The sequence below is a fragment of the Callorhinus ursinus genome, unplaced genomic scaffold (assembly GCF_003265705.2).
Source record: "Callorhinus ursinus isolate GAN/ISIS: 27379988/994484 unplaced genomic scaffold, GSC_fseal_2.0 scaffold110, whole genome shotgun sequence".
Classification (NCBI taxonomy): domain Eukaryota; kingdom Metazoa; phylum Chordata; class Mammalia; order Carnivora; family Otariidae; genus Callorhinus; species Callorhinus ursinus.
Window position 1 is genome coordinate 397,157 of NW_027397172.1, and position 16,774 is coordinate 413,930.

Sequence of the window (16,774 nt, forward strand, 5' to 3'; positions counted from 1 at the left end):
TCTGTTCCATTACTGATCCTTTACCCATTTTTTTACTCCTCCTCCCATGCTTTTTTTTTTTTTAAGATTTTATTTAGGGGGTCCTGGGTGGCTCAGTCAGTTAGGCATCAGCCTTCTGCTCAGGTCATGATCCCAGGGTCCTGGGATCAAGTCCCACATCAGGCTCCTTGCTCAGCAGGGAGCCTGCTTCTCCCTCTCCCTCTGCCTGCCATTCCCCATGGCTTGCACTCTCTCTCTCTGTCAAATAAATAAATAAAACATTTTAAAAAAAGATTTTATTTATTTATTTGAATGAGAGAGTGAGTGAGAGAGAGAGCACAAGCGGTGGGGGGGAGACTTCGAAGGAGAGGGAGAAGCAGACTTCTTGCTGAGCAGGCAGCACACGGGCTTGATCCCAGGACCCTGGGATCATGACTGAGCAGAAGGCAGATGCTTAACTGAGCCACCCAAGTGGCCCTCTCCCCCCAAGTTAGGCTACTTATCTTTTTATTGTTGGGTTGTAGGAGTTCTTTATATATTCTGGATACAACCCCCTTATCATATATATGATTTGCAAATATTTTCTCCCATTCTGTGGATTATTGCCTTTTCGCTTTCTTTTTTTTTTTTTTAAAGATTTTTATTTATTTTTTTGAGAGATAGAGAGCATGAGAGGGAAGAGGGTCAGAGGGAGAAGCAGACTCCCTGCTCAGCAGGGAGCCCGATGCGGGACTCGATCCCGGGACTCCAGGATCATGACCTGAGCCAAAGGCAGTCGCTTAACCAACTGAGCCACCCAGGCGCCCGCCTTTTCGCTTTCTTGATGGTGTCCTCTGAAGCACAAAAGTTTTAAATTTCAATGAAGTCCAGTTTATCTATACTTTTCTTAGGTTGCTTGAATTTTTTGTGTTGTATTTTTTAAAAATCATTGCCTAACCTATGGTCATGAAGATGTACTCCTATGTTTTCTTCTAAGAGTTTGTTGAGAGTTTATCTAAACTAGTCCATAATGTTGCTGCCTCAGCAACTATTTTGTGTGGCTAAGGAGCCTGCAGGGGCCTTAAACTGATACTGATCCCTCCCAAGAGTATATGCTCTAGATAACAGCCCACAGAGTCACAAGTAAATGTAAGTTCCTGATATGACTCTCTTAATTGTCCTTGTGATAAGCATTCTCTGGGCATCACCCAGGGCCTTCCCTTTGTGCACTCTTTAGATAAGACCTCTGCAAAGTTTGCCAAAACCTGATTGACCAATCCAGCCTTAGCCTGGGAACCTCAAAGGACTCCACCTATAGACCTTAATAAAGACCTGTACCCTGGGTTCTGCCGAGCTCTCTGCCTGCACCCTGCCTTAACCTCCTGGTGTGGCCCTTCAAGGTATGCTGTGTACTCCCTCTAGGACCTATGAGTAATAAACTTCTCTATTTCAATTTTTTATGATCTTCTCGAACCTAGGCTCACCATCCAGTGCCTCCAGGGCTCTATTTAACAAATGTTAAGGGGTGCCTCGGTGATGCAGCCAGTTAAGTGTCCGGCTTTGCACTCAGCACAGAGTCTGCTTAAGTTTCTCTCTCCCTTTCTTCTGCCCCTCTCCCTGCCCCACGCTCGTGCACCCACTGTCTCTCTCTCCCTCTCAAATAAATAATCTTTTTTTAAAAATGTAGTTTAACAAAGTCACAATAGAGTTTTATAATTTCAGCTTTTACATTTAGATCTTCGGTCCATTTTGAGTTAATTTATGTGTGTGGTGTGAGGTAAGGGTCCAACTTCATTCATTTGCATGTGAATAACCAGTTGTCCTAGCACAGTTTTGTTGAAAAGACTATTCTTTTCCCACATTGAATTGGCTTGCAATGATTGTCAAAAATCAATTAGCCATCAAAAGAATGAGAAGACAAGCCATAGACTAGGAGAAAATATTTGCAAAAGACATATCTGATAAAGGACTGTTATCCAAAATATACAAAGAACTCTTAAACTCAACAATAAGAAAACCAACAACCCAACTAAAAATGGGCAAAAGACCTGAACGGACACCTACCAAAGAAGATATACAAATGACAAATAAGCATATGAAAAGAAGCTCAACATCATATGTCATTAGGGAATTGCAGATTAAAACAACAATGACATACCACTATACACCTATTAAAATGGCAAAAATCAAAATACTGACATTACCAAATGTTGCTGAGGATACTGAGCAATAGGAACTCTCATTCATTGCTGGTGGGAATGCAAAATGTTACAGCTTGGCAGCTGCTTCTTCTTCTTCTTCTTCTTCTTTTTCTTCTTTTTTTGCAAGTCTCAGGGCACTTTTTATTAGCAGCCATGCTTGAAGGGAACTCCAAGCTGTAATACTTGCTATCATCTTACACTGGTTTCCCCTTCTGTTTCCTTTCTCCTCCCTAACATAGCATGATTGCATTTTACATCAGTTTGAATTATACAAATCTAAAATAACATATCAAACCCTCACTTTGCAAAAAATGTGAAAATTAGTTGAATGTCACAAATCTTAAAAATCCATAAAATGTTTAATTACAAAACTAGAAGGCCAAGTCCCTGCAAACAGCTGCAGCAACTTTTAGCTGGTAAACAGGACACTCAGGCTTCTTTGACCAATTCAGCCAAAAAACACGTGGGGAGTGAATTGCACGGCATCTTCGGGGAAGCCTCTGGCATACAAGGCAGCCTGATGCAGCACATTGCTCCTGAGGCCCATCCCCAGCTCCTGCCGACGAGAGTTCACAGGACGGTGTGGCGGCAGACAGGTGCATCCCGGTCATCCACCTGCCGACGGCATCACAGGGCTGCACCATGGTGACAGCAGGAACCGCAGCCTGAGTCTGTCCGTCCCTGCTCTGTGAAGCTAAGATGCCTGGGGCTCTGGCCACACCCAGGGTCACAGAGCTGACCTCTGTGAGGGAGGGCCGGCAGTACACATACCAAGTTTTCACTGCTAGTTTCATTCAAACCCCATTCCAGTTCAGAAAGGTTCAACTTTGCTTCAAGTTATTTCATGATTTTGTGTGGGCTGCGGAATTCTCATGGTGTTTGTCCCAGCTTGGCAACTTCTTAAAAGAGATTAAGCATATTCTTACCATATGATTCAAGAATCACACTCCTTGGTACAGGCATATCTTGTTTTATTGTGCTTCATTTTATTGAGTTTTTTTATAAATCTTATAAATTGCATTGAGCATTGCCACCCTTCATTGAGCAAGTCTATCAGTGCCATTTTTCCAACAGTATTTACTAACTTTGTGTCTTTTGTCACATTTTGGCAATTCTCGTAACACTTCAAACTTTTTATTTTTTATTTTTTTTAAAGATTTTATTTATTTATTCATGAAAGACAGACAGAGAGAGAGAGAGAGGCAGAGGGAGAAGCAGGCTCCCAAGGAGCAGGGAGCCCAACGCGGGACTTGATCCCAGGACCCTGGGATCATGACCTGAGCCGAAGGCAAACGCCTAATGACTGAGCCACCCAGGCGCCCCACTTCAAACTTTTTAATTATTGCATCTGTTATGGTGATTTGTGATCAGTGATCTTTGATGTTACTATTGTAATTGTTATGGGGTGCCACAAACCATGGCCATATAAAATGGCAAACTTAATCAATAAATGTGTGTGTTCTGATTGTTCCACCAACTGGCTGTTTCCTTATCTCTCTCGCTCTCATCAGGCCTCCCTATTCCGTAAGACACAACAATATTGAAATTAGGCCAATTAAAACCCTGCAATGGCCTCTAAGTGTTCAAGTGAAAGGAAGAGTCATGTATCTCACTTTAAATCAAAAGGAAGGAATGAGTAAGCTTAGTAAGCAAGGCATGCCCAAGGCCAAGATAGGCCAAAACCTAGTCTCTTGCACCATACAGTTAGCCAAGCTGAGAATGCGAAAGAAAAGGTCTTGAAGAAAGTTGAAAGTACTACTCCAGGGGCACCTGGGTGGCTCAGTTAAGTGTCTGCCTTCAGATCAGGTCATGATCCCAGGGTCCTGGGATTCAGCCATGCATTGGGCTCCCCACTCAGCCGGGAGTCTGCTTATCCCTCTCCTTCTGCCCTTCCCCCTCTCATGCTCTTGCGAGTGTGCGTGCTCTTTCTCTCTCAAATAAATAAATAAAATCTTTTTAAAAAAGTGCTACTCCAGTGAACACACGAATGATAGAGAAATGAAAAGACACAGCTTTATTGCTGATCTAGAGAAAGTTTTAGTGGTCTGGATAGAAAATCTAACCAGCGACAACATTCCCTTAAGCCAAAGCCTAATCCGGAGCAATCCCCTAACTCTCTTCAATTCCATGAAGGCTGTGAGAGGTGAGGAAGTTGCAGAAGAAAAGTTTAAAGCCAACAGAGGTTGCTTCATGCAGTTTAAGGAAAGAAGTCAGCTCCATAATTTAAAGTGCAAGGAGAAGCTGCAGCAAGTTTTCTAGAAGATTACCTAAGATAATTCATGAAGGTGGCTACACTAAACAACAAGGAGCAGCTTTTTTTGGAAAAAGATGACCTCTAGGACTTTCATAGCTAGAGAGGTGAAGTCAATGCCTGGCTTCAAAGCTTCAAAGGACAGGCTGACTCTCTTATTAGGGGCTAATGCAGCTGGTGACTTTATTTTTTTTTAAAGATTTTATTTATTTATTTGCCAGAGAGAGAGAGTGAGAGCACAAGCAGGGGGAGCGGCAGACAGAGGGAGAAGCAGGCCTCCTGCTGAGCAGGGAGCCCGATGTGGGACTCAATCCCAGGACCCTGGGATCATGACCTGAGCTGAAGGCAGACACCTAACCAACTGAGCCACCCAGGCGTCCCGCAGTTGGTGACTTTAAATGGAAGCCATTGCTCATTTACTATTTCAGAAATCCTACGGCCCTTAAGAATTACATTAAAAGGAAGGAAGGAAGGAAGGAAAGAGAGGAAAGAAAGGAAAGAAAGAAGAAAGAAAGAAAGAAAGAAAGAAAGAAAGAAAGAAAGAAAGAAAGAAAGAAAGAAAGAAAGAAAGAAAGAAAGAAAGAAAGAAAGAAAATGGAGCACTTGGGTGGCTTAGTCAGTTAAGCATCTGACTCTTGGTTTCGGTTCAGGTCATGGTCTCACAAGTTGTGAGATCGGGCCCCACATCGGGTTCTGCACTCAGTGGGGGGTCTTCTTGAAGATTCTCTCCCTCTGCCCCCCCATCCCTCTCAAATAAATAAATAAATCTTAAAAAAAAGAATTATGCTAAATCTGTTCTACCTGTGCTCTATAAATGCAACAACAAAGCCTGGATAACAGCACAGCTGTTTACAACGTGGTATACTGAATACTTTAAGCTTACAGTTGAGACCTCCTGCTCAGAAAAAAAGAATTCCTTTCAAAATATTACTGCTCATTGACAATGCACCTGGTTACCCAACAGCTCTGATGGAGATGTACAATGAGATTAATGTTGATTTCATGCCTGCTAAGACAACATCCATTCTGCAACCCATGGATCAAGGAGTCATTTCAATTTTCAAGTCTTATTATTTAAGAAATACATTTCATAAGGGAGCCTGGGTGGCTCAGTTGGTTAAGCATCTGACTTTGGCTCAGGTCATGATCTCAGCGTCCTGGGATCAAGCCCTGCATTGGGCTCCCCGCTCAGCGGGGAGTCTGCTTGTCCCTCTCCCTCTCCCTCTGCCTCTCTCCCTGCTCATGCTCTCTCTCAAATAAATAAATAAAATCTTAAAAAAAGAAATACATTTCATAAGGCTATAACTGCCATAGATGGTGAGTCTTTTGATGGACCTAGGCAAAGTAAATGGAAAACCTTGTGGAAAGGATCCACCATCCAAGATATCATTAAGAACATTTCTGGGGCGCCTGGGTGGCTCAGTTGGTTAAGCGACTGCCTTCGGCTCAGGTCATGATCCTGGAGTCCCGGGATCGAGTCCCGCATCGGGCTCCCTGCTCAGTGGGGAGTCTGCTTCTCCCTCTGACCCTCTTCCCTCTCGTGCTCTCTATCTCTCATTCTCTCTCTCTCTCTCTCTCTCTCTCAAATAAATAAATAAAATTAAAAAAAAAAAGAACATTTCTGATTCATGGGAAGAGGTCAGTATCAACAGTAGTTTAGAAGAAGTACATTCCAACCTTCATGCACAACATTGAGGGGTCCGAGACTTCAGTGGAGGAAGTAATTGTAGATGTGGTAGAAATAGCAACAGAACTAGAATTAGAAATGGAGCCTGAAGACATGACTAAATTGCTACAATTTCATGATAGAACTTGAATGGATGAGGAGTTGCTACTTACGGATAAGCAAAGAAAGTGGTTTCTTGAGATGGAATCTACTCCTGGTGAAGATGTTGTGAAAATTCTTGAAATGACAGGGCGCCTGGGTAGCTCAGTTGGTTGGCTGGCTGACTCAGTTTTGGCTGGGGTCATGATCTCTGGGTCATGGGATTGAACACCATGTTGGGCTCTGAGCTCAGTTTGGAGTTTGCTTGTCCCTCTCCCTCTGCTCCCCCCCCAACTTTCTCTCTCTCTCAAATAAATAAATAAAATCTTAAAAAAAAGAAATTGTTGAAATAAGAACCAAAGATTTAGAATATATCATTAACTTAGTTGATAAAACAGTGGCAGGGTTTGAGAGGATTGACTCCAATTATGAAAGAAGTTCTAGTGGGGATAAAATGCTATCAAACAGCATTGCACATTACAGATAAATTGTGGAAGGAAGAGTCTATCGATGTGGCAAACTTCATGTCTTATTTTAAGAAACTGCCACAGCCACCCCAACCTTCAGCAACCACCACCCTGATCAGTCAGCAGCCATCAACATCAAGGCAAGACCCTCTCCTCCAGCAAAAAGATTGACTCACTGAAAGTTCATATGATATTTAGCATTTTTTAGTAATAAAGTACTTTTTCTTTTTTTCATTTTTTAAAAAGATTTTATTTGTTTAACTGACAGAGAGAGAGAGCACAAGCAGGGGGAACAGCAGGCAGAGGGAGAAGCAGACTCCCCACCAAACAAGGAGCCCAGTGTGGGGCTCAATCCCAGGACCCTGGGATCATGACCTGAGCCAAAGGCAGACGCTTAACCAACTGAGCCACCCAGGCACCCCTAGTACCTTTTCATTAAGGTATGTACATTGTTGCTGCTACACACTTAATATAACTTAACATAACGTTTATATGCACTGGGAAACCAAAAATTTCATTTGACTTGCTTTATTGCACTATTTGCTTTATTCAGTGGCATCAACCTGCAATATCTCCAAGATATGCCCATATTTACCCAAATGAGTTGACAGCTTATGTCCACACCAAAACTTGGTCATGGATATTTATAGTAGCTTAATTCATAATTGCCAAAACTGGGAAGCAACCAAGATGTCCTTCAGTACATGCACGGATAAATAAACTATGGTTCACCCAGATAATGTAATATTACTCAGCTGTGAAAAGAAATGAGTTATCAAACCATGAAAAGATATGGAGGAATCTTAAATGCATAGTACTAAATGAAAAAACTAATAATCTAAAAAGGCTGAATACCATAAGATTCCAACTACATGACATTCTGGAAAAAGCAAAACCATGGAGACAGAAACAATCAGTGGTTGCCAGGGGTTAGCGTGGAGCAAAGGGGGAATAAGCAAAGCACAGAGGAGTTTTAGGACAGTGAAACAATTGTGTATGATACAATAATGGTGGATACACATTATACATTTGTCAAAACCCATAGAATGTAGGACATCAAGGGTGAACCCTAATGTAGACTATGGACCCTGAGTGATAATGGTGTGTCAATGTAGGCTCACCGATTATAACACACGTACCACTCTGTAGGGGGTATGGATTGTTGAGGGGGTGGGTTGTACATGTGTGATGATATGGGGTGTATGGGAACTCCACCATCTGCTCAATTTTGTTATGAACCTAAAACTGCTCTAAAAAATAAAGTCTATTTTTTAAAAACCAATTTGCCATAGATTTAAATTGGACAGAAATTTTTAAAAATTAATTAGTCGTGTTTCTGGATTCTCAATCCTATTCCATCGATTCATAGGTCTATCCTTTTTTCTGTAATACACTGTATAGAATACTGTAGCTTTGTAGTCGGTTTAGAAATCAAGAAGTGTGAGTACTCCCTGTTGGTGGGAATGCAAGCTGGTGCAACCACTCTGGAAAACAGTATGGAGGTTCCTCAAACAGTTGAAATTAGAGCTACCGTTCGATCCAGCAATTGCACTACTGGGTATTTACCCCAAAGATACAAATGTAGGGACCCGAAGGGGTACGTGTACCCCAATGTTTATAGCAGCAATGTCCACAATAGCCAAACTGTGGAAAGAGCCAAGATGCCCATCGACAGATGAATGGATAAAGAAGATGTGGTATATATACACAATGGAATATTATGCAGGCATCAAAAGGAATGAGATCTTGCCATTTGCAACGACGTGGATGGAACTGGAGGGTGTTATGCTGAGTGAAATAAGTCAATCAGAGAAAGACATGTATCACATGACCTCACTGATATGAGGAATTCTTAATCTCAGGAAACAAACTGAGTGTTACTGGAGTGGTTGGGGGTGGGAGGGATGGGGTGGCTGGGTGATAGACATTGGGGAGGGTATGTGCTACGGTGAGCGCTGTGAATTGTGCAAGACTGTTGAATCACAGATCTGTACTTCTGAAACAAATAACGCAACATATTTTAAGAAAAAAGAAAAAGAAGAAGATAACAGGAGAGGAAGAAAAGGGGAGTATGTCAGAGGGGAAGACGAACCATGAGAGATGATGGACTCTGAAAAACAAACTGAGGGTTCTAGAGGGTAGGGGGGTGGGGGGATGGGTTAGCCTGGTGATGGGTATTGAGGAGGGCACGTTCTGCATGGAGCACTGGGTGTTATGAACAAACAATGAATCATGGAACACTGCACCAAAAACTAATTATGTAATATATGGTGATTAACATAACAATAAAAAATTAAAAAAAAAGAAGTGTGAGTACTCCAACTTTGTTCTCTTTTTTTAAAGATTATTTTATTTTATTAGTTTTTAGATTTTATTTATTTGACAGAAAGAAAGAGAGCACAAGCAGGGGGAGGGGCAGGCAGGGGGAAAGGGAGAAACAGGTTCCCCGCGGAGCAGGGAGCCAAATTCGGGGCTCAATCCCAGCACCCTGAGACCATGACCTGAGCAAAAGGCAGACACTTAACTGAATGAGCCACACAGGTGCCCCAGATTCTTTTATTTTTTTAAGTAATCTCTCCACCCAACATGAGGCTCCAATTCACAACCCTGAGATTAAGAGTCATATGCTCCACAAACTGAACCAGCCAAGCGCCCCTCCAACTTTTCTTTTTCAGCATTGTTTTGGCTATTCTGGGTCCCTTGCATTTCCATATAAATTTTAGGATCAGCTTGATAATTTCTGCAAAACAGGCCATTGGGCTTTTGACAGGCATTACATTGCATCTGCAGACAGATTTGGGGAGTACTGTCATCTTAACAATACTATCTTCCAGGGGCACCTGGATGGCTCAGATGGTTGGGCATCTGCCTTCGGCTCGGGTCATGGTCTCCAGGTCCTGGAATCGAGCCCCATGTCGGGCTCCCAGCTCGGCGGGGGATTTGCTTCTCCCTCTCCCTATGCCTCTCCCCCTGCTTATGCTCTCTCTCTCCCTCTCAAATGAATAAATAAAATCTTTTAAAATATATATATATTGTCTTCCAGTCTATGAACATGGGATGTCTTTCCACTTATTTAGGTCTTCTTTACTTTCTTTCAATGATGTTTAGTAGTTCTCAGTGTCCAAGTCTTGCATTTCTTTTGTTAAATTTATTCTAAGCATCCCTTTTCCCAGCTTTTTTGAGATATAATTGACATATTATTCTAAATGTCTTTATAAATATATTTATTCTTTTTGAGACTATTCAGGCAGAGTTATTTTCTTAATTTCATTCTGGAGATTCATTGCTAGTGTATAGGAATACAATTGACTTTGGAATTTTTTTCCAGCTTTATTGAGCTATAATTAACAAAAATGTAAGATATTTAAGGCAGACATCACAATGATTTGATTTACTTAAACACCGTGAAAGGACACTTCCCATCTAGTTCAATAACACATCCATCACATCACATATTTACTTTTTTTGTGTGAGAACATTTAGGGTCCACTCTCTTAGAAAATTTCAATTATGTAATACAGTGCTGTCAAATCTAGTTACCACGTTATACATTAGATCCTCTGATTTATGTATATTGCTCTTGTAACCTGCACTTTTCCTGGACTTGTTTATTAGTTATTTCATTGGGTGGATTCCTTAGGATTTTCTATACATGAGATCATGTATCATCTGTGACTAGAGATAGTTTTACTTCTTTTCCAATTTGGATTCCTTTAATAGCATGTCCTTGCCTAATTGCTATGGCTACTACCTCCAGTAAAATGTTGAGTACAAGTGATGAGAGTAGACATCCTTATGTTGTTCTTTTTTTTTTTTAAAGATTTTATTTATTTATTTGACAGAGAGAGACACAGCGAGAGAGGGAACACAAGCAGGGGGAGTGGGAGAGGGAGAAGCAGACTTCCCGCCGAGCAGGGAGCCCAATGCGGGGCTCGATCCCGGGACCCTGGGATCATGACCTGAGCCGAAGGCAGACGCTTAACGACTGAGCCACCCAGGTGCCCCGACATCCTTACGTTGTTTTTTTATCATAAGGGAAAGCTTTCAGTTTTTCACCATTGAGTATATAAGCCAAAGGTTGTTTGTTTGTTTGTTTAAGATTTATTTATTTATTTGACAGAGAGAGACACAGCGAGAGAAGGAACACAAGCAGGGGGAGTGGAAGAGGGAGAAGCAGGCTTCCCACTGAGCAGGGAGCCCTATGAGGGGCTCAATCCCAGGACCCCAGGATCATGACCCCAGCCGAAGGCAGACCCTTAACGACTGAGCCACCCAGGCGTCCCACCAAAGGTTTTTCATAGCAGGCTGCGGATGTTCTTTTATTCCTCATGTGTTGAGTGCTTTTTTTCTGTATGTGTTAAGATGATCATGTGGTTTGGTTCTTTATTCTATTAGTATGGCATGTTACATTGCTTGATTTTCCTATGTTAACTTGCATTCCTGGGATAAATTCCACTTGGCCCTTTTTATATGTTGCTGGATTCAATTTGCTAGTATTTTGTTGAGAAAGTCTGCGTCTATATACATAACAGGTAGTAGTCTGTAGTTCTTCTTTGGTGTGATGCCTTTGGCTTTGTAGAGTAAGTGAGGAGGTATTCCCTCCCGTGCTCCCCCCCTCCTTCTCTTCCTTCTTCTTTTTTCTTTTTGGTGCTTTAGTTTCACTGCATCTTCATCAGGTTGCTCTTTGTAACTGCCTTGTTCAATGGGGTCCCAGAACTTGGCCCAGTCATATCCCCGAAAGTTACAATTCACTGTGTCAACCATGTCTGCCCCCAAATATGTACTCATATATGTGGCGAGAGCCTTCTCTGGATGGATAAAACATCAGTTCTCTGAAACACCGCATACCAGCTCTGAGGTGGTGGTTAAGGCCTTGGGGGAGCTTCTGTTACAAACCTGCCCCAGTCTCTTGGGTTGAAATGCATTTTTCTAGATTTTTGTGGAGGCATCTCAGGACAAGAAACATCTGCTCAGTTATGTTCAGGCCAAGGGGGAGCAAGGTAAGGGAGATGTCATCCCTGTAGGAAGTGGGAGCCCATCTGAAGCTCTTCAAGACAACATCAGCCGAATTTCAGAAGGGATCAAGGGGGCTGGACAAGGCAGAGTGTTCCAAGTGGCACCATCTTGTCTGGGAGTCCACCATCCTGTCACTAGCTCATTGATCCAGAGTGGCTGCAGGTACCCCTAAAATCCGTTTTGGTTTTGCTTTGCTTGCATGGATTGTCATCATTTTGCTGACAAGTTAACACCATGTCACACCAACTTTTTCACTTTCAAAAAGTAGAAAGAGCAGAAGGACAAAGACCCCTCAGCCCCAGGAATAAGTAAGCCTGAGGGGAATTTGCAATGGCTATATGATGGGACATGGGGACTCTCTGTGGTGTGGGGACTGGCATGGAGTAGGTGCTCAGCATATGACCTCTCATGGATACCTACAAGTGGGAAGCTGCTGTTGGGGTCCCCCAGGGTTCTCTAAGCCTGACAGGAGCTCCTAGGCCAGGAGGGGCTGTCACTGGCATCTGAAGGGCCCCAGGGGTACCCTGAGCTGGAAGGCTGTATTTTGCCACCTTTTAGGACAAGGCTCAGAGCAGCCAGTATGAATTTTTCCAACTCACAGAACACTCCCAAAAGCTCTGCACTCCCTCGCCAATGTATGAAGGTGGCTTACTGCCACCTGTACAGGACAGGTCAGGGATTGCCTGGGGCCACTCAGCCAGACCCACACCCTCATCTTACCAGAGGTCTGCCTGACTCCCTGCAGCCCCCCAAACGCCCCAATGTTGGGGGAGGGGAACTTGGATGGTGCCCAGCTGTGCGGAGGTGAAGAATCAAGGAGGGTTACTGCAGCAATGGCAAGCGGGTGGGTTCCAGATCCCTCCAGACCCCGTCCTTAAACTTGCCTGCCTCCCAAGGCCACCCCAGTGATCTGGATTAGTCACTTACCTGGTGGCCTGGGCTTCCTCATCTGTGAACCAGACACAGTAACAGGACTTCCCTAGATCTGGGAAACGTTCAGGTCTCCGTCGTGTGAGGTATGGGTACGGTGGGCTATCTGGGTGCTTGTGTGACAGGGAGGTGGGTGGGGCCTCGTTCTGGCTCCGGCGCAGAAGGGCTGGGGGCGGGCTCTGCGCGCAGGCGGCGTCAGCCAGGCAGGACAGCTACAGCGTGCGCAGCGGCGGCCGCAGTGACAGCAGGTGAGTCTCAGCGACTACTGCAGGGACATGCTCCAGCCGGAGAGGAGGCAAAACCTCGGATCCCCGGGTGGAACTGGCACCGCCGGCCGGAGGGTGGCGGTGACCGTGGCGGCGGTGGCCTGTCGGGGCGGGGGCAGGGCACAGAGCTTTGGCTTCGGGGTGCTGGGCCAAGAGCGCCTGCCTCCTGGCCGCCGGGTACGCAGATACCCAGGTCCCTCGGGGCGGTGTGTGCGTGTGTGCGTGTGTGTGTGTGTGTGGTGGTGAGTGCCACTGTCTGAGGCCAGGTGGCCACCTGGTTCACGTCCAGGACAGCAGAGCCCCTCCTGTTCCGGGTCCTGGAGGGCCGGCCCAGCTCCCGGGAAGCCTGGGGTTTCCACCTTGCTCTCGGATGCCGGATGCCGGATGCCGGACCGAGGAGCGCCGGACCGAGGAGCGTTTCCCAACCGCGCTTCCTGGAGCTGCGCGCTTTTCACCCTCAGCTACCACCCCCCTCCCCCAGAAGCGCCCAGGTCCAGCTGCACAAGCCTCCCTCACCTGCCCAGAGGCAGACAGGATTGCCATTCTTCCCTGTGACCTCCTGCCCACTCCTGACTGATCCCAGCCCTCAGGCAAGCTAGCTATGCAGGCACTTGGGTCCCCAGGGGGATGAACAGAGCAGACTGAAGCCTGGTTAATACCTGGTTGGGCAACCTGTCATTCCCCTCTGGCCCTGGTAGGTGCCGGCAGCTGGCGTGGTGCTCCTCTCAGCTGCCCATCATGGTCAGGGGGCTGCCCAGCACTGCCAGCCTGGCACGCTTCTGCCAGAGGCTGAACCGGCTGAAGCCACTGGAGGAGTCTACCATGGAGACGTCACTGCGGCGCTGCCTGTCCACGCTGGACTTGACCCTGCTGGGCGTGGGTGGCATGGTGGGCTCCGGCCTCTATGTGCTCACAGGCACTGTGGCAAAGGAGATGGCCGGCCCCGCGGTGCTCTTGTCCTTCGCGGTGGCCGCCGTGGCCTCCCTGCTGTCAGCCCTGTGCTATGCAGAGTTTGGGGCCCGGTTGCCCCGCACGGGCTCTGCCTACCTGTTCACCTATGTGTCCATGGGTGAGCTGTGGGCCTTCCTCATCGGCTGGAACGTGCTCCTCGAGTACCTCATTGGTGGTGCAGCTGTGGCCCGTGCCTGGAGTGGCTACCTGGACTCCATGTTCAACCACCGCATCCACAACTTCACCCAGGCCCACATTGGAACCTGGCAGGTGCCGCTGCTGGCCCACTACCCAGACTTCCTGGCTGCTGGGATCATACTTCTGGCCTCCGCCTTCATCTCCTGTGGAGCCCGAGTTTCCTCCTGGCTCAACCACGCCTTCTCCGTGGTCAGCCTGGTCCTCATCCTCTTCATCATCATCCTGGGTTTTATCCTGGCCCGCCCGCACAACTGGAGTGCCGAGGAGGGGGGCTTCGCGCCTTTCGGCTTCTCCGGCATCATGGCTGGCACCGCCACCTGCTTCTACGCCTTCGTGGGCTTTGATGTCATTGCCGCCTCCAGCGAGGAGGCCAGGAACCCAAAGCGAGCTGTGCCGATAGCCATTTCCATCTCGCTCGGCCTGGCAGCTGGTGCCTACATCCTTGTCTCCACCGTGCTCACCCTCATGGTGCCGTGGCACAGCCTGAACCCTGATTCCGCACTCGCCGACGCCTTCTATCGGCGGGGCTACAGCTGGGCAGGCTTCATCGTGGCAGCCGGCTCCATCTGCGGTAAGGGGCCTTTCAGGCGTGGTGGGAGTGAACAGGGCAGTGGGGCCCTGCCCTAAGCTTCCCGGGGAACACGTCCCCATCTGGGTCTGTTACTAGTTACGTAATGGGTCCAGGAAGGGGCTAATCATTTGACTCTCCACCCAGGCTTGTTGGGAGGGCCCTACTCACTGCCCCCTCCCAATGGTACCTAAAATGTCAGTTCTGAAAGTGCGCTTCCGGGTCCTTTCCTGGGAGAAGGACTCAGCCCTCATCAGATTCTCTGATGGGCCTGTCACCTAAACTAGGGTGTCCCATTCCTTGTGGAGGGGGTGGGGGTGGTGGGGTAACAATCCAACACCCACATACACTCAGGCTCACTCTGAGATCCCAGACAAACTCATGCCCATGTTCCCAAGGGGTTGTGCATGCTCTGCCTCCCAGCAGGGACCCCTGGTGGGCCTCTCCACCATGCTGACCAGTCCCCCACCCTCTGCCACAGCCATGAACACTGTCCTGCTCAGCAGCCTCTTCTCCCTGCCACGCATCGTCTATGCCATGGCCGTCGACGGGCTCTTCTTCCAGGTGTTTGCCCGAGTGCACCCCCGGACGCAGGTGCCCTTGGCGGGCATCATTGTGTTTGGGAGCCTCATGAGTTTCCTGGCGCTGCTGCTGGACCTTGAGGCACTGGTCCAATTCCTGTCCATTGGCACGCTGCTGGCCTACACTTTCGTGGCCACCAGTATTCTTGTGCTACGCTTCCAGAAGGCCCCTGCATCCAGTTCCCCAGGCCCAGCCAGCCCTGGCTCCAGGGTCAAAGAGTACCACTCTTTCTCAGACCACATACAGTTGGTGGGCACCGAGCAGGCCTCAGCCCCCGAGCCTGGGCAGCTGCGGCCAGCTCTGAGGCCCTACCTGGGCTTCCTAGGTAGGTGCAGCCCTGGAGCTGCTGTGGCGTGGGCACTAAGCATCCTGGTGGCCTCGGCCATCACCCTGGACTGTGTACTGGTCTTCGGGGACTCAGCCCTGCACCTCCCATACTGGGGCTACATCCTGCTGCTTCTGCTTAGCTCCGTCGCATTTCTGCTCAGCCTCCTCGTCCTGGGGGCCCACCAGCAACAGCGCCAGCAAGACACCTTCCAGGTACCTCCCCCAGCCAATGCCCACTGGCTATCAGCCCAGCTAGCTCTCTTTGCCCTTTCCTCCTCTGCTGTGCCAGGATGAACCAGGGTTCACAGGGTGGGGGAGGCCCATACACCCATCTCCCTCTCTTTTTCTGCATGGCAAGTGGGCTCTTGTTTCCCAAATCTCCAGAGATGGAGAAAGGCTCTGTGGACTCTTGAGAAATCAGACCCTGAGCCAGCAGACCTTCCCTGCAGTCCAGCCCACCCCCGTTCTTGCCCCCTCAGATCCCCATGGTGCCCCTGACTCCAGCCCTGAGCATCCTTCTCAACATCTGCCTCATGCTGAAGCTAAGCTACCTGACTTGGCTGCGCTTCTCCATCTGGCTGCTGATCGGTGAGTGGGGGCCAGGCTTGGGGCCCTGGGTGGGCCACAGGAAGAAGACAGGCAAGGAGGGCAAGCAGGGCTGGGACCCGGCCCTCAGTCTCTCACAACTCCTGCAGGACTTGCCGTGTATTTTGGCTATGGCATCTGGCACAGCAAAGAGAACGAGCGGGAGCCGCCAGAGCTGACCACCACACGCTACGTGGTGTTCCCCAGCACCAGCCTGGAGGAGACGGTGCAGACGGTGCAGCCCACCAGCCAGGTGCCTACCCAGGAGCCCAGCCCCACAGAGCAGCCCACCAGTCCATGAATCGAGCTGGAGGCCTGTCCGTACGCCTTCTGCCCTCCCCCATGTCCTCAGGAGCCCAGAGGGGCTGGGAGTCCCTTCTATCTGAACCAGCTCAGGTTTGTAGGCCTGCTCATGCTGAGAGGTCCTCGAGACCTGGGGGCCTTAGCCCAAGTGCCTAGTTTTGGGTTTGGGGGAGTGGGCCATGGCCAGTGCTGGTGGGGTGAATATTTTGTCCAGCGCCTTCCTGTTCATGAGCAACTCCAGCTATTTGGGCAGGTGGGGTGGGCTGGGGTGGGTGAGGGTGGGCGGGGGAGAGGCCCACAGCCCCCAGATATCCACAATAATAACGTCTTGGCCAGCCACGTGCCCTGCTGCTGTGTCCACCATTTCATTCCTTGTGGAGCTGAGTGCTTTCCTGCCCCCCCCCCA

The 16,774-nt window shown here is 47.8% G+C and overlaps 1 protein-coding gene across 1 annotated transcript; it reads left to right on the forward strand.

Annotated features, from left to right (window-relative positions):
• Positions 1 to 12,806: 12,806 nt before the first annotated feature.
• Positions 12,807 to 16,613, forward strand: SLC7A4 (solute carrier family 7 member 4). Its single transcript, XM_025857308.2, has 5 exons — positions 12,807 to 12,836; positions 13,553 to 14,574; positions 15,053 to 15,693; positions 15,960 to 16,068; positions 16,176 to 16,613. The coding sequence occupies exons 2-5, from the start codon at positions 13,593 to 13,595 to the stop codon at positions 16,364 to 16,366; spliced, it is 1,923 nt and encodes a 640-aa protein (XP_025713093.1). The 5' UTR covers positions 12,807 to 12,836; positions 13,553 to 13,592; the 3' UTR covers positions 16,367 to 16,613.
• The last annotated feature ends 161 nt before the right edge of the window (positions 16,614 to 16,774 follow it).